Genomic DNA, 26,572 nt, shown 5'->3' on the forward strand with positions numbered 1-26,572 from the left:
ACTGAGTTTCTTTAGTGCAGATTCCAAGAATACAAGAATTCTCTCAAATACAAGTACTCTCTCTCTCTCTAGAAAATTCAGATCAAAAGTTCAAAAATCCCAAAAGTCCCATTTATGATGCCATAAGCCTTGTATTTATAGGCTCAGGATCGTATAGATGATATCCCCCATAATTGGGATATTTTATTATTCTCATTATATTTAAATTACATTAATATTCAAAATGTAACAATACACTATATTCGTGGGATAAATGAGAGATTCCCGTGTATGCCAAGACCGATTCTTGTTGAAGCCGTTTCTTGAGAATCTTGACGTAGTCTTGCTCCATCCAGTCGATCCATATCTCATTCAAGCTGGTCGACCACACCTTCACTGGGCAGACACGCACTTGACTGGGCAGTCATGCACTTAGCTGGGCAGACATGCACTTGACTGGTCGGACATGGTCATGACCGATCGGCCAAGGTCATGCCTAGTCGGACAAGGTCATGCCTGGGCAGACAAGGTCATTCCTGGGCAGACAAGGTCATGCCTGGGCAGACAAACACGTGACTGGTTGGACAAAGTCATACCTGGTCGACAAATGACACTTCTCTAGCTAGTCAAAATTCTTCATCGGTCTACTGGGTCACTCCTAAGCCAGGTCACCCAACCATTCCTTGCCATTTGTCATTTCTATTGCCACGTCATCATTTTCAAATTTTGGGGATAACAATAATGAAAAATATATTTCAAAATAAAAAATAGATTAAATTGTTTTTAAATAAAAAAATTGAAAAAAACTATTTAAATAAGAAAAAATTAACAGAAATAATAAGATTTTATAAAAAAACAATATACATAAAATTAAAAATTAAATACCAAAATTAAACCAACAAACTTAATATTAATAAAAACTTTTCCTAAAACGAAATTAGAAAAAAAAAACTTTGCATCTCCCTCATCCTCGTATTCTTCTTCTCCTTCTTGATGTTCTTCTTCAGCATCTTCAGATCTAGTTCCCTTTCAATTTCAACCACCAGCCCTAACCCCATCGCCCAACTACCAGTCCCGACCTTAGCATCTTCGACAACACCCCATTTGACATTGCAAAAAGAGAATGATGACATCTTCGACAACCTCATTACCTGCTTCAGGAATGGTGGTCGATGAAGAGTCGACAACCTCATCACCTGCTTTAGGCACGGTGGTTGACGGAGTCAATGAAGACCCACGAATCTCCTCCCTCGTCCTCTCTCACATACCCAATGAAAACTCCATTGAAGATTAAAAAACTCAAATCCACATCTCGCACCCAGTCACATGACCCCAATCCAGTTGTGAAGTTGCCCAGGTCGCCACCTCCATCTCTAACTTCATACCTTGAGGCTATGTTACCTGCAAAAAAAAGAGTAATTGAAGGAGGCATGGAGGAGGCAATAAGAAGAAGTGGATGATGAAGAAGAGAACATTTCAGCCTCGTGACCGTGGGTCTTCATTTGATTTCTTGTTTTAGGAAAAAGAAGATGATGCTTATGATGATGATGATGACGGAGGCTCTTTGAAGAAGAAGATGGACCTTGATAGATTGGGACTAGGTTTTAGGTTGATTAATTTGATTTCTTTAGTTTTATTTGTTTATTTAAAATTATGTTTAGTGAATATTAAGACTGATAGATTAAGATTAAATCATGTTTAATATTTTTTTAATTAAATCTGATTGTTTTTGTTAATTTTTAGAAAACTATTTATGGTAATTTTTTATTATTCAAAATAACTTTTTTAATTTAAAAATAATTTAATTTAATTTTTATTTTAAAATATATTTTTTATTATTTATTTAATTAATTAATTAATAAAATATGAGAGCATTTTTGTCATATTTAAAAAAAAATTGACCAAAATTTGGTCCAGGGTACTCTTTTGTTTTATTTTGCAAAACACATGGTCCAAATTGTCATTTAACAAAACATAGTGTTCGATCGGTAACTTTGTAAAACACAATGTCCAAAATGGTATTTACTTTTTTTTAATTCGTTTATGTCATACATTATATTAAACATCTTTTATTTATTTTTATGATATTTTTTATTTATTTAAAATTTATATGATAATTAAAAAATATAATAAAAATAAATATATATTTGAATAAACAATTTTACAACTTTAAAATTAAGCAAAAGTGCACTGCAAGTTGCTTGTAGCTAGTATATATACTAGGTAGAAATGAGTTTTCTTATTTCTGAAGTTGTAAACATTGTCTATAATTTTAATAAAAACTGATTCATTATTTAAAAAAAAAAATATATATATATATAATAGAATAAATTATAGTTATATAGTATATATAAATATTCATATCAATAATCTCTACACATATTAATAAACTATTTTTAGTTTCTAATGAATTTGGCAGTGACAATAAAAAACTATATATTATATGTTTAATATAATATCAAGTATAAATTTAATTAAATTTTATTTAAGTTATAAAATATATAATTTTATTATTTTTAAATAATTATTATTATAAAATATCTTAAAAATATTATATTTTAATTTATTTAATTTTAAATCCTATTTACAATCTCCTATAAATATAAATATAATAAACATGGTAAAGTTAAACAATTTTCGAATTTTGGTTATCGAAACAGTTATTATTATATGAAGGATATTTATATATATATATATAAATATATAATCTTCTCCCCCACACCATTCGTGAAAGACATAAGAGTAGCGTAGCCGCCCTTCTTCCTTCTCACCTCACAAGACCATCTCCGTCTCCCCGTCCCTGTCCTTGGCGCCGTGGCTGCTCTAAGCTCGACGGTGCGACTTTTGCTCTGACTCGGCAGAATTAGTCCACTCGTCGCCCCTCCCAACTACCCGGTCGACTCTAACTCCGGATCTCCCCCTTAAGGTATGTTGGTTTCACTCTGATTGTTATATTTATATATGTGTCACTGTGAGAGCTTTGCTTTGTGCATTAAAACAAATATTATGAATTTTAATTTAAAACTTTTTAACTTATATCAAAATTTAACCCTGGGGCTGGGACAAAGCGGCCTTTAGGTTTAAGAAGAGAAGACTCTGAGTATAGGCATCCCTATTCTTTGCGGACTCAACTATTGCTCTCCTTACCCGTTCTTTGACTTTCGATTAGGTATCATCTTTTAATTTTGATTTCGATCAGTATTATGAATATGCATGAATTATTGTTTCTTTTCACTGAATTTGAATGCTTCAATCAATACAGTTATTTGTATAAAATTCGCTCATGGATCCTCCACCCGAACCAGTCAGCTATATATGTGGTGGTACGCTTTCCTTCATCTATTCTATTTTTTTCCCTTTAATTTCTTTAATAATAATAATAATACAATGAGAGAGTGGTTGGGATTTTGATATTGGGGTTTTGTAGATTGTGGAATGGAGAATACTCTGAAGCCAGGTGATGTGATACAGTGCCGTGAGTGTGGCTACCGTATCTTGTACAAGAAACGCACTCGTCGCAGTATGTTTTCATATTACTTTTTTTTTAATCTTCAAAATGTTTTTCTTATTCAAGTACCTGTTGATTCGAAAAGAAATATGTGTTTTTTGACAAAAAATATGCGTTTGTTTTACCTCTTCATTTTTATGAAGAAAAAAAAAAAGATGAATCTTTTTAGTGAAGGAGCATGAGCATATAATTGACATTTAATGCTAAGCAACCTAAATTTTTATTGCAAAAGAAATATTGAATACATATATAGGTCGTTTCTATAGTATCTCAGTGAAAAATAAGTCTAATATTTTTGTGAAGTCTGATTTGTTGTTGTGTTGTTGTACCAACGCATTTTTGGGATGAAGGGATCGCCAATTATAGCCAGTGTATAACACTTCTGTACCACGTGAGCATGACCGTTAAGGTGAACTTTGAGTTTCTGGAAAGCAAATGTATAGTGAAGTGATAGTGTCTAAATACTGTTCTTAGGTTGATCTACTAGAATTTGATTTGTTGTAGATTAAGCTTAACTGCTTGAGGGACCAGGGTTGGCTTTGTGAATTCTTGTCGTAAGTTAGCAAATTACCTTATGATAGTTTGACTCTATTCTATCTGGGTTAATAAATAATATATTCATTCTCTTTCCTAGAACATCCTTGTCACTTTGACCATTTGGTTAATGTATTTCTGCCTCTACCTTTTACTTAGAGCACTTACAATGTCTCCTTTATCCTATTCTTCTAAAATACATCACCAAAATTCACTTTTTCTTGTTTTACATACCAACTTTTACATTACACCAAACATTATCTTATCTAATTTTTCTTCATATAATTTAAAATATTATATTTTTTAAAATCCTTTTTATTCATTTCAAATAAAAGAAAGAGGAAAGTAGAAAAGAGAAACTCATTAAAAATGTATAGAGTGATAAATAATGTTCTATAAACTTAAAGAAGTTGCAGTAGCTAAATGTAAAAATATTGTATTTTAAAAAATCTGATGAAGTGCTATTTTAACACAAATCTTTTTTTATGTTGAAGACTCTATTATACAAAAGCCATTGTGAGTGCTCTCAGTCATAAGCCCTCAGACATGTTTTCCACAGTTTGTTCTATGGAAACTAAGTATGCCTTTGCATTAAATGTGTAGAGGCTTTAGTAGGCTATTCTCCCAAGTGTAATAATTATTCAATTACGGTTGATCTATCATGAAGTCATATATGAAATAATGTAGCAATCCTTTTGGACATTAAATGATTAATTTACTTTGGTATGTCCTGATAGAGAATGGACCAATGCTCAGCTATATCCCTCAGACATTTTACTTGAAAGGTTCATATTTAGTTGTTAGTCTGGGATTGCTGCGGTATTGTTGATTCGAAGATTTATATGCATTCTTTTCTTTGATTCTCACTATTTAATGAACTCCACTGAAACTAGCACAAAAAAAGAGTCTAGGTGCTTGCTGCTCATGAGCTAAAGAGAAGTTCATAAGGTGCATGTATAACCAGATGATTTTAATGCGTCAAGGCTAAAATTTTGATGTGATGTTGCAGCGTGAGCCTTGCATCTGCAACACAATATCTATGCATACAACTATCAGTTTACATTCCTTTAATTTATGGGCATGTTCTCTTTTCTTCCATCTTTAGTGTCTTTTGCATGCACCTGGACTACCTTTGATGTTAATTAAGGATGTTAAAATATTTTTGTGAAGTAGTTTTTTGTGTGTATATTTATATATGTTCTTTCCAAGAAAACCTAGTCATTATAATAGATTGAACTACTTTAGTTCCCCACCAAGTAACGTGATGACATACATTTGAAAATACGTTTTTAACACATTGTAGTATCTTTTACCATAAAAGATTTTGATTGATTATGACTTAGGAGGGCTACATTGATTATATTCTGGAAATTCCTTGACTTGGGTTTATTTCTCTTTCTCTTTTAGTTTTATCTGTCCTTCCTTTATTCTCTCTTTTGTGTGTTCTTCATAATTGTTTTTACTCTAGTCCCGTCCCGTATTCACTATGTTAGATTTGATTTCAAATTTCACCCCAAAAAGGACAAAAAAATTAAATTTTTTGAAGTGTCTTTTGGTATAGTCACTCTAAAAGTTCATTTAATAATATACACCGCAAACCAATTATTTGCTACCCCTCACTTCATTACTAACATTGGTGATGAAAACTCCAAGATAATGGGGCTTTGGAGAAAATAAATTTATATTTTTCATCTATATCTATTTCAAAGATTTTGCGTCGTAACTAATTGGTTGCCATTGGTCTTGTTTTTCTATTTGGTATTTTCTCCTGACGACATTTTTTGTGAGCAATTGTAAACTTTTCAGTTAATGTCTAATTCATATTTCCTTACTAGTGCTAGTTTTAGTTCACTACAGTTTCATGTTTAAGTTGTTGATCTCATATGACCCTTGCTTGATGCAGTTGTCCAGTACGAGGCACGCTGAAGAAGAAGAGATGCGGCTGAACTACAAATCAAATCACGTCCTGTTTCCGACTATCTATGCATAGGCAATGTTTGATTTCTTTCAGTAGTTTGTAATTTAGGGCGAAAAGAACAAAGAAATTGACTAAGTGAATTGTTTGGTGCATTTGTCTGTGTCAATAATGGGATTGATGATGAGAACTCAGTTTGGTGTCTAGTGTTATTAAATGTCATGATCTTTATGGTAATGTAATGTGACTCCTTGCAATATTTTGATTTTTCACCGATATCCTCAACTTATTATTCATATGGCCTTCATAATGATTAATGATGCCTCTAAGAAAAAAAGCATATGAATGCTGGTGTTCTTACATTGTCCGACGATCGGAAGATGGCATTCGAGCAACAATGGCCAAAATCGACAGTTTTAAGAATGAATGCGATTGTAGGTGTATATAATGTATTTATTTATTATTTTTTGCAACGATAATTTTATTCAAATAATTAAGTTGTATATCCATTCAAACATCATCTCGAATGAAGTAAGCCGCTGCAATACTATATTTAGCATATTTTACACAAAGTATAACTCCAATTGGTGTTCTAAAAGGGAAATTTGACTTTTTATGCTTAATAGTGTAGTGTAATACAAAATAATGCTAGGCATTTTTAACATTACAAAATAATGCCAAATTTTTTGCTAGTACCCAAAATACCCCTGTCACAATTCCCTCCAATCCCAGTTTTGATTCTCCCTCTCTCTCTCAAACTCTCGGTCACAAACTCCCAACCCCCCGACCATTGAACTACCCAGATCTCCCCGTCGGTTTCTCAAGCTTTCTCAAGCTTTCTCTCTCAAACTCTCGGTTCGAGTCCCCGTCGCGGCCCCCGTCGAAGTCGCGTTGCCCCCCGTCGAAGCCGCGCTGCCCCCCGTCGAGCCCCCGTCACAGCCCCCGTCGAAACCCCGCGCCTCCGTCTTGCCTCTCGCCGTCTGTCATCCAAAACCCACGGTTCAAGTTTCTCCATACCCAAAACAAAGGTAAGCTTATTGTTTGTGTTTGTGTGTATGTGTATGGATTAGTGTGGAATTGTTTGTGTGTATGTGTATGGATTAGTGTGGAATTGTTTGTGTGTATGGATTAATCTGGTTTGTTTTGGGTATGGAATAGTGTGGGTATGTTTTAGTGAAGCCTGGGATTTTTGTGGGTCTGTAAGGTTGCTCGATGGGAGGTTCGATGCATGCTCGATGGGGGTTCGATGCATGCTCGATGGGGGTTCGATAGGTTAAGACGTTAAGGGTTCCAAGTTTAGGTTCGATGCTCGATGGGGGTTCGATGCATGCTCGATGGGGGGGGGGGGGGTTCGATGCATGCTCGATGGGGGTTCGATAGGTTAAGCCGTTAAGGGTTCCAAGTTTAGGTTCGATGCTCGATGGGGGGGTTCGATGCATGCTCGATGGGGGTTCGATAGGTTAAGCCGTTAAGGGTTCCAAGTTTAGGTTCGATGCTCGATGGGGGATCGATGCATGCTCGATGGGTTGTGTATTTGTTGGGTTCGATTCATGCTCGATGGGGTTCGATGCATGCTCGATGGGTTTGGTATTTGTTGGGTTTGATGCTTGTCGATGTTGGTTCGATAGGATAGGCCTTAGGGGTTCGATGGGGTAGGCCCATTATGGGTTCCGGGTTTAAAACTAAGAAATTAGATGCATGCTCGATGGGGGTTCGATGCATGCTCGATGGATTGGGTCTTATGTTGGGTTCGATGGTGGTTCGATGCATGCTCTAGGGGTTCGATAGGGGGTTCGATGGGTACTCGGGTTGGGGTTCGATGGGTGTTCGAGATGGGTTCGATGGTTGCATGTATGTTTATTTATGGATTTTTCATGCGACTTTATTTAACTGTATTATTGTTATCTTTATTTTTTGCAGATGCCGAAGTATCTTTTACCCTTGACAGATCACTTTCCTGGACGAGTCACATATAGGGGCAATGGTTACTTTAAAACAATCAAGGACAAGTTTGAGGAGCTCGGGTTGATAGAAAGGGTGAAGGAATCCCCATTCAAACAATTTTTCACGGCTGAGAAATTGGACTTCTCTGCATCTCTCATGCATCAATTAATGTTGCGCAAGATCCAGTGCTTCAAAGAGGATGAGTTGCATTTACATTTGGGATCTAGACCCTGCAGATTTGGTAGAGGCGAGTTTGCTTTGGTTACGGGGTTGAACTTTAGTTCCGGGCCATCTGAGACTGATTTGAAGAAACACTTGACTAGTGACCGCTTAATCAAGGAGTACTTTAATGATGAAGAAACAGTGAAGTTAATGCATTTGGAGGCTGCTTTAAAAAACTGCACTGTAGTTGAAGATGCCTACAAGTTGGGCCTATGTTTCTTTGTTGAGGGGGTTTTACTTGCACGAGAGGGCAAGTTAAATGTCTGGATAGATTCGCTGAAGATGGTGGAGGACACTGAGTACTTCTTTACTTACCCATGGGGGAAGGTGTCTTTTAACAAGCTTATGGATTCATGTAAGAAAGACATGCATCATCAGAAAAGGAACTATGAGAAGAAAAAGGAAGTTAAGGGGAAACAGAAAGAAGCAAAATACAGTTTGTATGGTTATGTCCCTGCATTGCAGTATTGGGCATATGAAGCCATCCAGCAGTTTGCACGTGAGTATGGTATTAACCATGGAAACCAGTTTCCGAGGATGCTTAGTTGGTCGAGCAATAAGGAGCGTCCTATTTCGAAGGCCGACCTTGCACCGATGTTCAAGAAGACGAGTGTAAGTTCTGCTATATTATGTCAAAATAGAGTATTCTTTGGTGGTTTCAAACTGACTTAATGCTTTGTATTTGATGCAGTTGATTGTGTTGTCCATGTTGAAGCCCCGGCCTTCGGAGATAGATTATTATAGCGCTCTGACGGAGGGTGATGCTCCCTTGTATCCCGGGTTGGGCCAAGAAGAAGAGGTAGAAACTCCCACTGATTTTGAGAAGGTGGCGGAGATAGCTGCTGAGGTTGCGAAGGCAGCAAATATTTTTGTTGATGGCCCTGATGATGAGGATACCCCAGTCCCCATCGACCCCACACCCTCGGCCCCAGCCCCATCGGTACACCCCAGTCCTGATCAACCTGATTTACGGGAGGTGTTGGAGAGGTTGGAGCGAGTCGAGAGTCGTCAGGATACCATCCTAGAGAACCAGGCGGTCATCATGGATGCTGTCAATAAGATCTTAACATTCGTACAAGATCTTCCAAATGATTCTGATTCTGATTCCGACTCACTTGACCTCCCAGATGATTTTGTCTCACATGACATAGGCACTCCTCCCCCGATAGTACTCACAGCAAATCCTGAGACCCCAGGTGTTGCTATTATAGAACCTGGGGATGTTGCTGGTGTAGAGTTTCAATTGGCCAAGAGGAAAAGACGCAAACCTAAGAAATTTGAAGACTACACCGACCCAACCAGAAAGAAAGCTCGTTTGGATGCGATTGATGACGTGCCATTAGTCCTCGACCCTCTAAAGAAGCCACTTGCTACACAGTACAGAACGGTCGGCAAGTGGTTGCTTGGAGATATTCCGAACAAGACGAAGAGGGATGTCCAATCTGGTGTGTATGGTCCGAGTTGGTTTCTGACGATGAAGACACCACAGTTTTGGATCGATGATGGGGTAAGTAATTTTATTAAATTTATTAATATTTGTTATCTGGTATAAGCAGTGGGTTCAATAGGGGTTTCGATAGGCTGATTAATTACTTTCCAATCATTTTTGCAGCATATTGATGCGGCCATGCATATGCTACGTAGGCGTCGACAGTTCTATCCCGGGGCGTATCGGCAAGATGGTGTTGTGATGAATATTATGTTCTCACAAGTGGTACCGGCCCGTTATGATGCATATCAGAATGCCAAGGAAGCGGATAAGAAAAGGTTTTTGTGGGATTCAGATGTGATATCAATGATTACGGGAATTGACAATCAATTTCTGGCATCGTGGAAGGGAGTAGACACTGTATATTGGTGCCAGAACTACCTTCAAGCGCATTGGTTTGCAGTTGAAGCCTCCATTTCTACTTGGACTCTGAATGTTTATGATTCGGACGTGACCGTGATAAGTGATAAACAACTGCAATCTTTTATGAAGTCATGGTCTACTTTGTTCCCATCGTTGTTATTACAGTCACAACTTTTCAAGGACGACCCTCGGTTGAAGATTCCACCTGGAGCTAAAAGATGCAAAGAGTTCAATGTGCACCGCATGCCAGTTGATTCAGTACCCCAAACCAAAGTCAGGTAAACAAAAGTCTAGTTTTTATTCAAGTTTTTTAAATTAAATTCCATGTTGATTTTGTTACTAATGCAATTTATGTTTTGGTTACAGTGGAGATTGTGGTGTGTACGCCATCAAGCACATCGAACACTTATTGGGTAGGCTACCACTTGACACGATTTGCGATGACAACATGGAGTTGTTCAGAAACAAATGGACAGTTGACTTATGGTATCAGAATGTTAGACATTGAACATTCTCATGTTATATTTATTTGCTTAAAATGTAGATTTTTAAGAAATTTTTTTGAGTCGAGTATCTTTTTATTAACGACAATTAACAACCAAAATTCATTAACGACAATAAAAAAAGAAAACGAAAAATAACCTTCAACTTCAAGTTTAAATAAAATACAACAAAAAATAAACTCAAAGCCGAGCTTTGCATGAGGATTTGTTGTGGCCACGACCACCACATCTACTACACTTACGCATTGTAACTGGTTTTTCCTCGCCAGATGGCCAACGATTTGTCCTTGGTCTTCCTAGCTTTGGTTTTTTTGGGCGACCAACTTGTTGTTTCTCTATGGGTACACCAACTACCATATTCTTAATGTCATCTGGAAGTATCCAGTCATCCTCGTTCCCAGTTGGGTAAATGGTTTCTTTGTACGAATTCCTCCATGACTCAATGGTGTAAAACGGTGAACACAAAGAGTAAAGGTTCACTCCACGCTCTATAGCTGCTGCAGCTGCATGGGGACAAGGTGTGCCTATGAGCTGGAATACCCCACATGAGCATGATTTCGTCATCAAATTCACCTCAGCATTGCTGTCTGCATCAGTTACATGAAACTCGAATTGACCAAGGGCATAGACATTCATGAACCTTCCTTTGTCAGCATTGTTCGATACATCTGCCTCCATCAGGGTGGATAATTTGGTGGTAGTCTTCTCTGTCACACTACGTCGTTCAGAAAACCAAGACTGTAGTGTGAACTGAATGAATTCTAAAAAAATTGTAACTGGAAAGGTTCTTGCATCCTTGGTCTTGTTGTTGAAGCTTTCAGCGTAGTTGCTAGTCATTATATTGTATCGTTTTCCAGGAAAGAAAGGACGAGACCACTTATCGAAACCAATTCCCTCCAAATAGGCAGCTATAGGAGGATCCATTCGCTTAATATTTTCATAATGCTTTAGAAATTCCGTCTTCTTCCATGCATAGGCTGCTGCCACATCTCACTGTGACAGTGATCAGTCTTGAACTTGGCTTTCACATTCATACTGATGTGATGGTAGCATGCGCCGTGGTAGGCATCAGGAAAGACAACCTCTAGAGCATGAATAATACTCGCATGCCTATCTGACACGAAAGCCAAGTCATCAACGTCCCCAATGGCTTCCTTCAACTTCGTCATGAAATATTTCCACGAGTTGTGGTTCTCACTATCCACCAACCCGAAGGCAATTGGATATAAATGACTATTCGCATCCAAAGCAACGGCACATAGCATGTGGCCACCGTACTTATTCTTCAAGAACGTGCCATCCACACATATCACAGGACGACAAAATCTGAATCCTCTCCTACAAACTCCAAGGGCAAAGAAGCAATATAGGAAACGACCATCTTCAGTGACAAAATCAGTAATTGTACCTGGATTCTTTTGCTGCAACATGTGCAAGTAGGATGGCAACTTGCAATACGAATCCTCATATGTCCCCCTAACATACGTAAGTGCCTTCTCTCTACATCTCCATGCCTTTTCATAACTCATATCAATACCAAAATTTTTCTTCATATCCTCCTTTATGTTGTTTGCCATGTAACTGGTCCCATCAACTGCGTATTTGTTCTTTATGAGGTGTCCAACGACCCACGGTGCAGCTTGACGATGACCTTTTTGTCGCACTTCTAGTGAGCATGTGTGTACGCTCTTGTATACCGTGATCTCAAACATGGGGGACATTGGTTGTTTTTTCCCTCTCAATCTCCAACAACAGTCAGGATCTTTGCATGTGATATACCACACGTCAGTACCAGACTTTTTCACCATATACTCAAAGTTATTCTTCATTGCAAATAGAGCAGCTTTGGTTTTTAAATCATTCTTGTCCTCAAAAGTCTTCCCAACATATATTTCTCCCATTGGTCCACCAGATGATGAGGAATGGGTTTTAGCAGATGCCTCAATATCTTCTTTTGTAAACATTGGGGCACTCCATCTGGTGTGATCTTCTCTTGATACAATTGTCTCCCTCCACCCAGTGTTATCTTCTGTCCTAGCAGGTTGATTACTGCTTCGAGCAGGTGCTCGGCGTCCTTGAGTTGGGAGAGGTGCCTGTGCAAGAGGCAGTCCTGACTCTTCTTCTACTTGTTGGGCTTGGGAAATGTTTAACTCCTCATTTGAAACATCTGCACTATAATACGAGTCATCCTCGGAACCATCATCATTATCTTCAAAGCAATTACCAACTGGATCATCATTCACATAGGGATCGTACTCATATGCCTCAAGCACACCTGTGGGACCTCCTTGTGGTATATCAAGCTGAATAGTAGCCATCGGATCAGTAACTGGAACAAAAGTGCCCACCTCGCTAAGATGCTTGTAACTGCTACCTGCAAGAGATGGATCGATACTAGTCGTGTCTTTTTTGTTCACACTAGGAGAAGGATCTGATATGACATTCTTCTTAAGTGGAGTCACACATAAGACTACCCGTTCATTCAAGCTTATTCCTAAGAATACACGAACTTGACTATCATTCTTCAATTGAACCGGTGCAAATGGTTGCTTGCCGCATACGTATGGCACCTCGAGTTTCAATTCATACACCTCTCTATCCACCTGAAATGTCTCGTGCAGTATGTCAAGTAGTTGCAAGTAAGTGACATCATTCTCTACTGGTATCACTTCACCTTCAGCATCCTTAAAATACCATTTCCTACCATGCATTTCCCAAACACCGTTGTAAGAAACAAATACGTAAACAGTAGAACCTGAAATAAAAAAACACAAACACAAATGGTATTTTAATGATGTTGAAAAACATGACCATCGAGCTTGCATCGAGTAGCTACCGAGTAACCATCGAGCACAACATGCAACGGAAAAAAATATGTGCAATCGAGCTTGCATCGAGCAGGCATCGAGCATCTATCGAGCATGCATGAAAAGTGAGAATGCACATTACCATCGAGTACCCATCGAGTAGGTATCGAGTACCCATCGAGTACAACATGCAACGTAAAAAATGATGTACCATCGAGCTTGCATCAAGCAGGCATCGAGCATTTATCGAGCATGCATGAAAAAGTGAGAATGCACATTACCATCGAGTACCCATCGAGTAGGTATCGAGTACCCATCGAGTACAACATGCAACATAAAAAATGATGTGCCATCGAGCTTGCATCGAGCAGGCATCGAGCATTTATCGAGCATGCATGAAAAAGTGAGAATGAACATTACCATCGAGTACCCATCGAGTAGGTATCGAGTACCCATCGAGCAGAACATGCAACGCTAAAATTGGTGTGTCATCGAGCCTGCATCGAGCAGGCATCGAGCATCTATCGAGCATGCATGAAAAAGTGAGAATGAACATTACCATCGAGTACCCATCGGGTAGGTATCGAGTACCCATCGAGCAGAACATGCAACGCTAAAATTGGTGTGTCATCGAGCCTGCATCGAGCAGGCATCGAGCACCCATCGAGCACAACACTAACCCAGAAAATTCCCAGAAAACGCAGATCGACAAAAAACCAAAAAAAACCCAAAAAAATGTACAAATATTGCTCAGATCTATACGAAATGCTCAAAAAGTTTAAAGGAAACATCACTAATCCAAGTATTTAAGAAAAAATTGCTTACCCATTAAATTTTTCTCCAAGATTTCTCAACCCTTACTTTAGTCTACAAATGGCTTTCTTAGTGGCGGTCCCAAGCTCTACCGTGGTGCTCTTAGTGGTGGTGTGAGGTGAGGTGAGGTGAGTGAGAGTGAGGAAGAAACAAGAAGAAGGAAGAGATGAGGAAGGAAGAGAGGGGGAGGGAAGAGATGAGATAGTTGTTTTTAGGGGTATTTTGGGTACTAGCAAAAAATTTGGCATTATTTTGTAATGTTAAAAATGCCTAGCATTATTTTGTATTACACCATGCTATTAAGCATAAAAAGTCAAATTTCCCTTCTAAAAAGTGTGCCAAATTTAGCACATGTTAAAAGTTGTATTAAATTTAGTACAAAATATAACATGAGTCAAATTTGTCATATCAATAAATGCTATTTTTTTATATAATATATTGCCACTAATTATTATAATTGAGTAGTTGACAATTAGTGATCAACCATACATCATTTTTTATTATTTTTTTTAATGGAAAATTTCTTAGAGTACATAATTTGGATAATAAAAAAATTAAATTTTGATTTATTCTCAATAAATATTAAATGAATTATTGATTGTTTTGTATTAATTTGCATTTTGTGCATTGGAGCACAATTGCAAATATTGAGCAAAATATAACATTAAATTATTTTTTGTGGTAAATTTGACACAAAATTTACATCTTGCATTGGAGATGTTTTATGAAATTTTTTAGTATATGTTCTTACTTTGGTTCTTTTTGAGTTTAGTATGAGTTTTTGTTAGACAAAAAACAATAGCGCTAGGATTGATTAGAATTAATGCACAAAAAAAAACGAGTGATTTTCTAGGTTTGAAAGTGGATCGTCTGAGTATGTGAATGTGAAGATTTAATGATTTTTAGGTTCAGTCCTAGATCACTTAAGTATCACGGCTTCTAATCTGTAAGAATTATAGATTATCATTACTCCTAAAAATTGGACACCAACCTTAATACAATTTATGTAGATCCTATATTATAAATAAACAAGGATCCTTAGTATAGCTGAAACAACAACGAAATTCACACAAAAGATTGATCAACCATCATAAAGAGATTTTGGGGAAGAAAATCAACCTACATTATTGATAAACTAAAATAAAGAAATTTATGTAAGGGAACAATATATATTATTGAATAAGAAGTAATTTAAACTTGTACTCATTGAAATAATGAATAACTAGTATTTTAGTAAACTAACAAATTACGAAAAGATACATCTCTGCAAATAATAATAACTAATCAATATTATTTAAAAAAACGAATAATAAAATAATATAATTTGAAATAATCAACTAACAACTATTTACTTGTATTTAAGGAGAACATTTTCAGAGAAGAAAGAAATAAAAGGGCTAGAAAACCTAAAACAATGATTAAGAAACTTTTACTGAAAAATAAATCACCATTAAAATCATTGACATCAACTAATATATAAATTTTGTAAAATAGTAATGATTCCTAAAAAAATTAATCACTATCTATCAGAAGACAAACTTAAATGATCAACTAAATGAAATAAATTTTAAAATGAATCAATAAGAAGAAAGAAAACTTATCTGTAAATTACTTCTGCAATAGATGAATCTTAAGTTTCCATTTTCATTGATTTACACAACAAACTTAAATTGAACATAACATAACAAAATACAAAAACTATTGATAACACAACAAAACACTAAGTATCAATACTACAAAAAATGTTGAAGAAGAACGGTTAAGAAAAACTTTTTTCGAAAAAGTATAAGAAGCGCTTATATATATATATGATATTAAATTAAAAGGAAATGACTTTCATATTTAATTGAAAATATATGTAAATTACATAATAGAGAATAGTGGAAAGGTAGGTTTAGAGAAAAATTTATAAAGTAACCATCTCCAATGCAAGATGTAACTTTTGTGCCAAATTTAGTACAAAAAATAAGTAAATGCTATATGTGACTCAATATTTATAATTGTGCTGCAATGCACAAAATGCAAATTAACAGAAAAAGTCAATAATTCATTCAATATTTATTGAAAACATACAATATTTTTAATTTTTTATTATCCAAATTATGTACTCCAAGAAATTTTTCATTAAACAAATAAATAAAAAATAATATATGATTGGTTATTAATTGTCAACTATTCAATAATAATAATTAATGTTAATATGGTAAATAAAAAAGTAGCATTTATTGATGTGCCAAATTTGACACATGCTATATACACTTTTTGGAATATCATTTAATAGAGTTATACTTTTGGTAATATTGCTAAATATAGCATTGCACCATCTTTTTGACACTTCATTGTAGTATTTTCCTCCATAAATACATACATATTGATATAATGAATTTAGTTGAAATTAATTTTTTTTTTCTTCCTCTTTTAGAGTAAGCAATTAATTAATGTTAAATCCAATACATAGAAGAAACAAAATAAAACTAAATAGAATAAAAACAAGTGAACAAAAACAAAATATAAAGAGTAATTGGCGGCAAAATCTCGTTATCTTTAAAATTTCTTACACTTAACCCTCCAATCTTTATTTATGGTGGCAATACCTGTTGGGGTTTTATGCCTTAATTAAAACTCAATTTCTTTATAATATTATTTTATTATCAATAAAAGAATATAAATCATTTTTGACTTGGTCAATTATTTTGCTTACATGTTTTATTTTCATGATTATTTGTTTAATATAAACTTCTATTAAATCCTGAGCATATAACTAATCATATAAATAGTGATGTAATCACATTGGAATATAAATACGATTATATGTTCATACATAAGTTTGTCCTAAGAATAGTCAGTGCACAGGATTTACACTGACTTGCCAATCTACGATATGATTTACTTACATATTGCAGTGTTATGTTCTTTCCAGAACATTAGCAAAGTAGATAAGATCAGATGTATTTGTTACATCGGACTGGACCGATATTGACAGTAGATAAGATAAGTAAACATACCGTTATTATCTATTCTAGTCATATCATATAGTTGACCATAGGTCAATTCAATCTCAATTATGAGTGGTTAGTATTCTAACTAATTGTATTATTTGAGTTCTTTGACTTGTTCGTTACCAGCTTACCCTACATGCTTACCTTGCGTACTAGCCCATACTTATATCTTGGGAACTCGGTAGTATAATTGAGTGAGAGTGTTAATCATAGATATGAATATCTATAGCTTCTGATAAAGAAGTAAAATGCTGGTTTCCTTTTAGTTTGGTTCAAGGTGCTAAATGATAGAGATCTCATTTCAGTAATTAATATTAGTTTACTGAAATATCATTTACAAGGAACTAAGTGTTTTAAGGATAACATACAATGAGGGGTAGAATGATATTTTAGTCTCATTGTTAAAATGTGCTACACATTTCTAGAATATTTGTATCTTAGAATATTCTAGTGAAAACTTTAGAAATCTAGTAAAATAAATAAACTAGAAAAGCCTAGAATATTTAGAAAAGTAGAAGTAACCAATCAAGAAGAATGTAAATCAATTAGAAAAGTCTAGAAAAGTTGTAAATCATATAGAACTAGAATAATCTAGATAAAATTAAATGTAGGGGTAAGCAACTATAAATACCCCATCAAGCTTCCAAATTGTAACCAAGCTTGAGTAGTCAAATCAAGTCTTTTACTACTAACTTACTACCTTGTCTCCTCTTTTCCTACACACATAAAAATAAAACATAACTCTTCCTTGTCCCACCAATCATCCAACTTATCAACATCATCATACTACACTACCTAATATCCATCTTATACAACCTCCATACATAATAATTTAAATAATTCATATACAAATAACAATTATCTTACTCAATTTCATTTAACATTCCATCAGTGGTATCAGAGCCCCGTTCGATCATATCACTGGGCGTAATCTTTTCCGCTCATCAACATGAGTTTGGAGTCCAACCGCTCTTCTCTACCTCTTCCAATTTTCCATGGAGAAAACTACGATTTTTGGTCCATCAAAATGAGGACCTATTTTCGATCACAAAATCTATGGAAAATTATTGAAGAGGGAGTCACTATTCCGGAAGACATTACATCTCTTTCGGAAGATCAAAAGAAGGTAATGGAGGATAGTCAACAAAAGGATTCTCATGCATTATACTGCTTGCAGCAAGCTATGGCAGACAATCTTTTTCCACAGATTATGGGCGCAGCAACGGCAAAAGAAGCATGGGACACGCTGCAGGAGGAGTTCCAAGGAACAATTAAGGTACGCACTGTTAGACTACAAAAGCTTAGAAGAGATTTTGAAAATCTTAAAATGAAAGATAATGAGACTGCAAAAGATTACTATTCTAGAATTAAAGAAATAGTAAATCAAATGGGAGCCTACGGAGAAATAATTTCTGACAAGAATATAGTACAAAAGATACTAATTTCTTGTACAGAAAAATATGATTCAATAGTTTCTGTGATAGAGGAAACTAAAGATTTAGAAACTCTATCACCAACTGAACTAATGGGCTCTCTTGAAGCATATGAAAATAGACGAGAAAGGCATAAGGAAAGTGAAGCTGAAAATGCCTTTCAGTCTAAAATCAATCCACGGTCTCAAAAACCAAATGTTGATGGGAAAAAGACACAAGAAAAACAAAAAGAAAATAATGACAAGTATCCTCCATGTGGCATTTGTAAAAGAAAAATTCACTTTGGAGAAAGACTGCTGGTTTAAAGGAAAACCACAGTGCCAAAATTGTAAAAAATTTGGCCACACTGAAAAAACTTGTCGTTTAAAGAAATCCCATCAAGCTAATTTTTCCGAAGAGAAAAATGTTGAAAGTAATCTCTTCTATGTCTGCCAAGCTGCAACAGAAGAAGGAAAAGATACTTGGTATCTTGATAGTGGTTGTAGTAACCACATGACGAAAAATGAAAGCATCTTTTGTAGTCTTGATAAATCCAAGACTAAAGTCAAAATCGGTAATGCTGACTTCATGGAAGCAGTCGGAAAAGGCACCATTGCCATTGACACTAAAAAAGGCAAGATATACATCAATGATGTACTCTTGGTACCCAACATCGATCAAAACCTACTTAGTGTAGGCCAAATGATTGAAAAAGGGTACTCTTTGCATTTTGAAGGAAATTCTTGCACAATCTATGATAAGCAAGATAAATCCTTTCAAATTACAAAGGTAAAAATGAAAGAAAACAGATGCTTTCCGATACAATGGAGATATGCAAGCAGTGTGGCAATGCAAGCACAAATAGATGAGTCATGGTTATGGCATGGAAGGTTCGTTCACTTTAACTTCCATGGGCTAAAGATCCTCAAGCAGAAGAATATGATGCGAGACCTCCCAGCAATTAAGGAGATCAACACAGTCTGCGAAGGATGCATGCTCGGGAAACAACATCGACAACCTTTCCCATCCGGCAAAACTTGGAGAGCCAAAAAGCCACTGGAGCTGGTCCATACTGACGTCTGCGGGGCAATGCGCACTCCATCAAATGACCAAAACAGGTACTTCATTCTCTTCATTGATGACTTTACTAGAATGACATGGGTTTATTTTATGCAACAAAAGTCGCAAGTCTTCGATATTTTCAAAAAATTCAAATCCCATGTCGAAAAACAAAGCGGTCACTACATCAAGACAATTAGAAGTGATAGAGGCAAAGAATACACTTCTAATGAATTCAACAAGTTCTGTGAAGATGAAGGGATGGAGCACCAACTCACTGTTGGATACGCACCAGAACAAAACGGCGTATCTGAAAGGAAAAACAGGACTGTTATGGAGGCAGGAAGAGCCATGCTACTAGAGAAAGGTCTCCCAAAACGATTTTGGGCAGAGGCAGTAAGCACTGCAGTCTACTTGCTCAACATATGTCCAACCAAAGCCGTGCAGAATAAGACGCCGATCGAAGCTTGGAGTGGACATAAGCCATCAACAAAGCATCTCAAAGTCTTCGGCTGCATATGCTACTCTCACATTCCAAAAGAGAAAAGAGGCAAGCTTGATGAGAAGACTGAAAAAGGAATCTTCTTAGGCTATAGTACTCAATCAAAAGGTTATCGAGTCTATAGCTTGGAATCAAATAAACTAATAATCAGCCGAGACGTAAAATTTGACGAAGATGCTGCATACAACTGGGAGACACAAGAAGTTGAAAGAAAGACAGTCAATATTCCTCTACCGCCAAGACAAGAAACTGATCAAAATGAAGTTCCAACTCAGCCAACCACAGAGGAACCGACACAAGTCATAGAATCCCCGCCAGACTCACCAGTAAGGCGAACAAGACCGCTTGCTGAGATCTATGAGACATGCAACCTAGTGCTTATGGAGCCAGAAAGTTTTGAAGCAGCTCAACAGCAAGAAGTATAGAGACAAGCCATGAATGAAGAGATAAAGATGATTGAAAAGAATGAGACTTGGGAGCTTGTAGATCGTCCACAAGACAAAGATACTATAGGAGTCAAGTGGGTCTACAAGACAAAGCTAAACGCATATGGCTCTATCCAAAAGCACAAAGCAAGATTAGTTGCGAAAGGATACTCACAACAATACGGAGTCGACTACAACAAAACATTTGCTCCAGTTGCTCGCCTCGACACAATAAGGGCATTGATAGCTCTAGTCGCACAGAAGAAATGGAAGATTTTTCAACTCGATGTTAAGTCGGCATTTCTTAATGGCTTCTCGAAGAAGAAATATACGTGGAACAACCTCAAGGATTCGTGGTGCAAGGACAGGAAGATAAAGTTCTTAAGTTGAAAAAGGCCTTGTATGGCTTAAAGCAAGCTCCGCGAGCCTGGTACAGTAGAATCGACCACTACTTCACTGAACAGGATTCAGGAAGAGCAAAAGTGAGCCAACACTCTATATCAAAACTCAAGGTACGAATGAAACACTTATTGTCTCCTTATATGTTGATGATCTCATCTACACAAGCAATAATGAGAAGATGATAAAGAAGTTTAAAGAAGACATGATGAAAAATTTTGAGATGACCGACCTGGGATTAATGCACTACTTTCTTGGGATCGAAATAACTCAAAAAGAAGATGGGATCTTCATCTCACAAAAGAAGTATACGGAGACACTATTGAAGAAATTCAAAATGGAGGGATGCAAGACTGTATCAACTCCATTAGACAACAACAAAGCTCTCAAGAAGGAAGATGGCTCACCAAAAGCAGATGAATCAAAATTTCGAAGTCTAATCGGCAGCCTACTCTATCTAATTGCTACAAGACCAGACATAATGTACGCAGTTAGTCTTCTATCAAGATTCATGCATGATCCAAGTCAAGTTCACTTCGGAGCAGCCAAGAGAATCCTTCGATACTTACAAGGAACAAATATTTACGGAATCTGGTACGAAGTCATGAATGAGTCAAAACTGATTGGCTACACAGATAGTGACTGGGCAGGATCCATGGACGACATGAAAAGCACGTCAGGATATGCCTTCACACTTGGATCTGGAATATTTTCATGGGCCTCAAAGAAACAAGCAACAGTTGCACAATCATCAGCTGAAGCAGAGTACATTGCAGCAGCAATGACTACAAGCCAAGCTATATGGCTTAAAAAAATACTAGAAGACATGGGAGAATCACAGAAGGAAGCTACAAAGATATATTACGATAGCAAATCAGCTATAGCAATGGCGAAAAATCCAGTATTTCACAGAAGAACTAAGCATATAAGCATCAAGTACCATTTCATCAGGGAAGCAGAAGCAAATAAAGAAATCGAGCTCAAGCACTGCAAGACTGAAGAGCAGGTAGCAGACATATTCACAAAGGCACTACCAAGAGGCAAGTTCGAGCTACTGCGAGACATGATTGGAGTTACCGAAATGTGTACCAAGGAGGAGTGTTAAAATGTGCTACACATTTCTAGAATATTTGTATCTTAGAATATTCTAGTGAAAACTTTAGAAATCTAGTAAAATAAATAAACTAGAAAAGCCTAGAATATTTAGAAAAGTAGAAGTAACCAATCAAGAAGAATGTAAATCAATTAGAAAAGTCTAGAAAAGTTGTAAATCATATAGAACTAGAATAATCTAGATAAAATTAAATGTAGGGGTAAGCAACTATAAATACCCCATCAAGCTTCCAAATTGTAACCAAGCTTGAGTAGTCAAATCAAGTCTTTTACTACTAACTTACTACCTTGTCTCCTCTTTTCCTACACACATAAAAATAAAACATAACTCTTCCTTGTCCCACCAATCATCCAACTTATCAACATCATCATACTACACTACCTAATATCCATCCTATACAACCTCCATACATAATAATTTAAATAATTCATATACAAATAACAATTATCTTACTCAATTTCATTTAACATTCCATCACTCATCTCATTGTAGACCATCTGTAGAGGATTGAGTGACAATTATGGTTGTAACAATGAATAATTAATAATGTATCTATATTGCTTATAAAGCGTTCTATGAATTCAAGAATGTAATTCCGAGTCTTTAGTGGAGTCACGATGAATTATTAAGTTAGTAAATTTATTTGTTAAATTTATGATAACTTAGTGGAGCTTGATTTCATAAGCCCATGGTTCCCACTGTACCTTGGATAAAATCACCTAGATAGTCTCAATTAATTGATTTAATTATCAATTAGAATTATTAAAGTTGAGCAGATCAATTTTGGATAGTTTCACAGAATTATGCAATTTAGAGAAGAAAAGAGATTTTAGGACATATTTATTAATTAAGATAAATTTGTGTCTAAATTAATAAATAAATTTAAATCAATGTTCAAATTATAAATAATTAATTTGATAAAGGATTTAAATAATTATTTAATTAATTAAATGACTGATTTTAAGTCCAACGGTCTTGATTCGACCTAATGACTGATATTATCTATTATTTTATTGATTTTTTAATTAAATAAATGACCTAATTAAGTCTATAAAAGGAATGATAAGTAAGAGTTGAAATTAGACGATCTGATAGAAGATCAGAAGATTTATTCTTGATGCTTTAGGGTTTTAGACTTTCTCTACAGCAAAAGTTCTTTTCTAAGCCTTTATATTACCTTCTTGTCTTCTTCTCTCTATATCTGTCTCATGTGTTGAAAATTGCCCACTCTAGTCTAGGTGATTCTAAGGATACTTTGGAAGACTATGAAGAAATTAAAAAATCGGTTAAGTTTCTTGGTGATACCCTGCGACAGGAAGGATACAAGGGTTAGAGAAGCTGAAGGAATGACTTATTCATTCCGCTGCTCATAATGTAAGTGTTCTTATCATTATCTCTGCTTAAATTCAATTATAGAAACATGTTCTAGGTTTTCTCATATTAATTTGTTTAATATATGATTTACATGAAAATAAATAAGATCTTGTATAAAGTTGGCCTCAGAGCCTTTGGTAATCTTTATTTTTATGCATGAACATGTTAAAAATTAAATTATTTGATGTGTTAAGTAATTGGATGAATTTATGTTTTTTGTGAAGCATATTGATTTTTATGTGATTATTAACAAATTTGAGTTATTTTGTTGTGTTTTCTATGCAATTAATTTTTATAAATGCTTTATTTGGTGTAAAACATTATAAAAATTATTTTGAAAATGTTTTGGGCTGAAAAATTACATGATTTTTTTTTTGCAATTTTTTTGGTTGTTGTGCGCACTCGCGCTCGCGCACATGCGCGCATTTCTTGTTCCGCGTGGGCGCCTGAACGCGTCTCCTGTTCCGCACGCGTGCCTGTGTGCGTCTCTCTAGCAGTCGTACGCATGAACAGCACCTGTCACGAGTACTGTTCATCCGGATTTTTTTTATAACAAACCCAAAAATATAAGATTTATTTTATCATTTAAAAATATTTTTTTAAAATAAGATATTTTTGTTGTTTGATATTTAAAAATTAGATATTTTCTACAACGATTCAAATTCAAATTTAAAAATAGGTTAACTAATTAATTTTAAATATTTTAATATATCAAAATATTAGAATTAAGCTATCAAACACTAAAGATATCTTTTTTAAATACTTGTTATTTTTTATATATTTTATTTGAAAATATTAATATTTTATTATTTTATGGATTTTAATATTTAAATTATTTGAAATTTGAAAATTTGTTAGCTAGATATTTTTATGGATATTTGAATTTGTTTAATTGTTTTAAGATATTTTATGATTGTTATAACTATTAATATTTTTTATTTTTTAATAAATCTTTAAAATATTTGCTCATAGTTGTAACAACACAATATATTTTTTGAAAAACAGTTAAGATATTTGTTTAAAGTTTAAAATTGGTTCAATTTTGAAAAATATCACATTTTTCAAACCAATTAATAATTTTTTTTAATAAATGGTTTAAATTAACTTTTGTTAATTGCTGATAAATCCTATTTAAATTAAATTAATATTTTTCAAAATGACCCAAACTAAGTCGATTGTTGGTAAATGAAATTTAAATTAACTTATGTTAATTGTTGATAAATTTCATTTAAATTGACTTATTTATTTTTGCAAAATTTAATAAATTTGAATTTAGGATAAATTCTACAAAATTAATTGTGGTATTTTTGCATAAATTCACAGTCTTTCTCATAAAGTAACATGATTAGGCCCATCCAATTATAACATGTATATTTGCACTATATGTAATATTTTTGTAATTGAGCTTAGATGTATATAGTGGCCCATATGTTTGCTTAATATATGAATTTTGCTAAATAAAACATTTATAAAATAATAGGTTTTATTTGGGCCCATTAGAAAATATAAACTTTAAATTCCTCTCTTATGGATGGTTTCACTTGTGAAGGCCCATTTGCTTTGCATGACTATAGTGGACCTAATCAATTAATAACAATTAATAAAACAAATGTTTAAATTTCTGTCTTTTGGACCTTGTATGGAAGTATGAGGGCCTTAGTAGTGGGAACGACATACTGGACCCATCCCTCCTCCATACAAACCCAATTGTTAATGCCCATTTTCCTGAGTTGGACTTAATTGTATAGGTTCATTATAATAGTTAAACCTAAATATTGATTAGCAACAAATTAGTTCTAATTTAATTGAATTTGTTTCAATGTGACACTTTAGAATTAATAGAAAATTATAGAACTTTGGTTTTAAAAATTTAATTTTACAATTTTTTGGAGAACCATGGTCATTAATTTTTGAAAAATAATAAAAATACTATTTTAATTAAATAATGAGTTTATTTTAAGAATTATATTCGATCTCCACCGTTAGTTTAACAAGGTAATGGGGCCTCGAGACTCTTCGATTCGCCCCCCTATGGAATGTGTTCATTAATTATTTTGACAAGGTTAGATTTCGAAAGATAGATAATTATAGGCCTAATTCTACTAGACTCACCCTTACAGTGACTACTAGGACTAAATCTATGATTATCGAAACCGTGGGTCTAGCTCATAAAATAAAAGATTTTGCTTTCTTATTTTGATCGAATAGTAGGTTGTTAATAATGGTGTCCATTATTAAATGAGTTTACAACTCTATTTAACTAATGATATTTTTTTACTCTTGCCAACCGGGACAACGATATTATAGAATAGTTAAAAACCTAAAGAAATAGAGATATTATTATTTTGGTATTTTTTCCATATCTTACATATTTTGTGGTATATGTTGTGCTATTTCTTGAAATTATAGTGAATAGAAGTTTTATTGAGCAAATGTGATTGATTTCTATTTTATTGATAATATGTAGTATTATTATGGCTGTGTCTACTTCCATCCTTTCTCAAATTTATATGAAGAAAATCACTGGAGAAAATTTCCTTAAGTGGAAGCAGAATATCAACATAGTGTTGATTGGTGACAACGCCAAGTTCGTCATGACTGAGGAATCCCCTGAAGTTCTAGCTGAATGAGCTATCAAGACTGTTAGAGACAAATATGAGCGTTGGTAGGCGGCTAATATCAAGGCACGACACTACATGTTGACTAGTATGGTTGACACTCTCAAGACAAAGATGAAGAATATTGAGACAACCTACGAAATCATGGATTGGCTCTAAGACATGTTTGGTGCAAAGTCTGTGCAGACTCGTTTTGAGGCCACCAAGAAATATGCCAATGCTCGGATGGCACCTGTTGACCCTGATTTTGGCCAACTGACACGGAGTCAAACTTGCTTGATGTGGACAAACACATTGGAAAGAATGTGATGACGAAATGATAAAGAACACAAGAATTCATAGTGGTTCAGCCCCAGAATCTGGTAATAACCTACGTCCACTTGAATTGTTATTGATATAGGACTCAAAGGAGTGATCAAAGAACTAGGGTTCAATGAGTTTCACCCACCTCTGAAGAACAATACAATGTATCAAATAAGATAACTCTAATCTCTAGTGATCAGAAAGCAAAAAAGAAGAAGACCCCTTCCTTTGAGCCCTCCTTCTCTATTTATAGGCTTAAGGAGGATTTACATTAATTTGTTACAGATATT

General features: G+C 35.0%; 3 protein-coding genes across 5 annotated transcripts; all 3 read left to right on the forward strand.

The window, feature by feature from the left end:
* Positions 1–2,678: 2,678 nt before the first annotated feature.
* On the forward strand, positions 2,679–6,212 carry LOC133818745 (DNA-directed RNA polymerases II, IV and V subunit 12). 3 transcript variants are annotated; one of them, XM_062251781.1, is made up of 6 exons: positions 2,679–2,905; positions 3,048–3,148; positions 3,242–3,302; positions 3,407–3,499; positions 3,838–3,896; positions 5,925–6,212. In XM_062251781.1, exons 3-6 carry the CDS (start codon positions 3,263–3,265, stop codon positions 6,009–6,011), a joined length of 279 nt encoding a protein of 92 aa, XP_062107765.1. In that variant the 5' UTR covers positions 2,679–2,905; positions 3,048–3,148; positions 3,242–3,262; the 3' UTR covers positions 6,012–6,212. The 3 variants fall into 3 exon arrangements, with proteins under 3 accessions (XP_062107765.1, XP_062107767.1, XP_062107766.1); XM_062251782.1 differs by having other exon boundaries at positions 2,685–2,905; positions 3,058–3,148; XM_062251783.1 differs by lacking the exon at positions 3,838–3,896 and having other exon boundaries at positions 2,681–2,905.
* A 576-nt stretch (positions 6,213–6,788) lies between these two features.
* Positions 6,789–10,539, forward strand: LOC133818746 (uncharacterized). Its single transcript, XM_062251784.1, has 5 exons — positions 6,789–6,964; positions 7,857–8,714; positions 8,794–9,609; positions 9,715–10,232; positions 10,321–10,539. The coding sequence occupies exons 2-5, from the start codon at positions 7,857–7,859 to the stop codon at positions 10,460–10,462; spliced, it is 2,334 nt and encodes a 777-aa protein (XP_062107768.1). The 5' UTR covers positions 6,789–6,964; the 3' UTR covers positions 10,463–10,539.
* A 7,486-nt stretch (positions 10,540–18,025) lies between these two features.
* On the forward strand, positions 18,026–18,814 carry LOC133814949 (uncharacterized). The gene has a single exon (XM_062247849.1). It carries the CDS (start codon positions 18,026–18,028, stop codon positions 18,812–18,814), a length of 789 nt encoding a protein of 262 aa, XP_062103833.1.
* The last annotated feature ends 7,758 nt before the right edge of the window (positions 18,815–26,572 follow it).

This window comes from Humulus lupulus, chromosome 2, assembly GCF_963169125.1.
Source record: "Humulus lupulus chromosome 2, drHumLupu1.1, whole genome shotgun sequence".
NCBI classification, from domain to species: domain Eukaryota; kingdom Viridiplantae; phylum Streptophyta; class Magnoliopsida; order Rosales; family Cannabaceae; genus Humulus; species Humulus lupulus.

Excerpts from the sequence above, each read along its gene's own strand:
- LOC133818746 (XM_062251784.1), top strand. The coding sequence starts at position 7,857 with ATGCCGAAGTATCTTTTACCCTTGACAGATCACTTTCCTGGACGAGTC. Across the intron at positions 8,715-8,793 it reads CGATGTTCAAGAAGACGAGT|TTGATTGTGTTGTCCATGTT; the intron begins GTAAGTTCTGCT and ends TATTTGATGCAG. Across the intron at positions 9,610-9,714 it reads AGTTTTGGATCGATGATGGG|CATATTGATGCGGCCATGCA; the intron begins GTAAGTAATTTT and ends TCATTTTTGCAG.
- LOC133818745 (XM_062251781.1), top strand. The coding sequence starts at position 3,263 with ATGGATCCTCCACCCGAACCAGTCAGCTATATATGTGGTG. Across the intron at positions 3,303-3,406 it reads AGTCAGCTATATATGTGGTG|ATTGTGGAATGGAGAATACT; the intron begins GTACGCTTTCCT and ends GGGGTTTTGTAG. Across the intron at positions 3,500-3,837 it reads CAAGAAACGCACTCGTCGCA|GGATCGCCAATTATAGCCAG; the intron begins GTATGTTTTCAT and ends TTTGGGATGAAG.
- LOC133814949 (XM_062247849.1), top strand. The coding sequence starts at position 18,026 with ATGAGTTTGGAGTCCAACCGCTCTTCTCTACCTCTTCCAATTTTCCAT.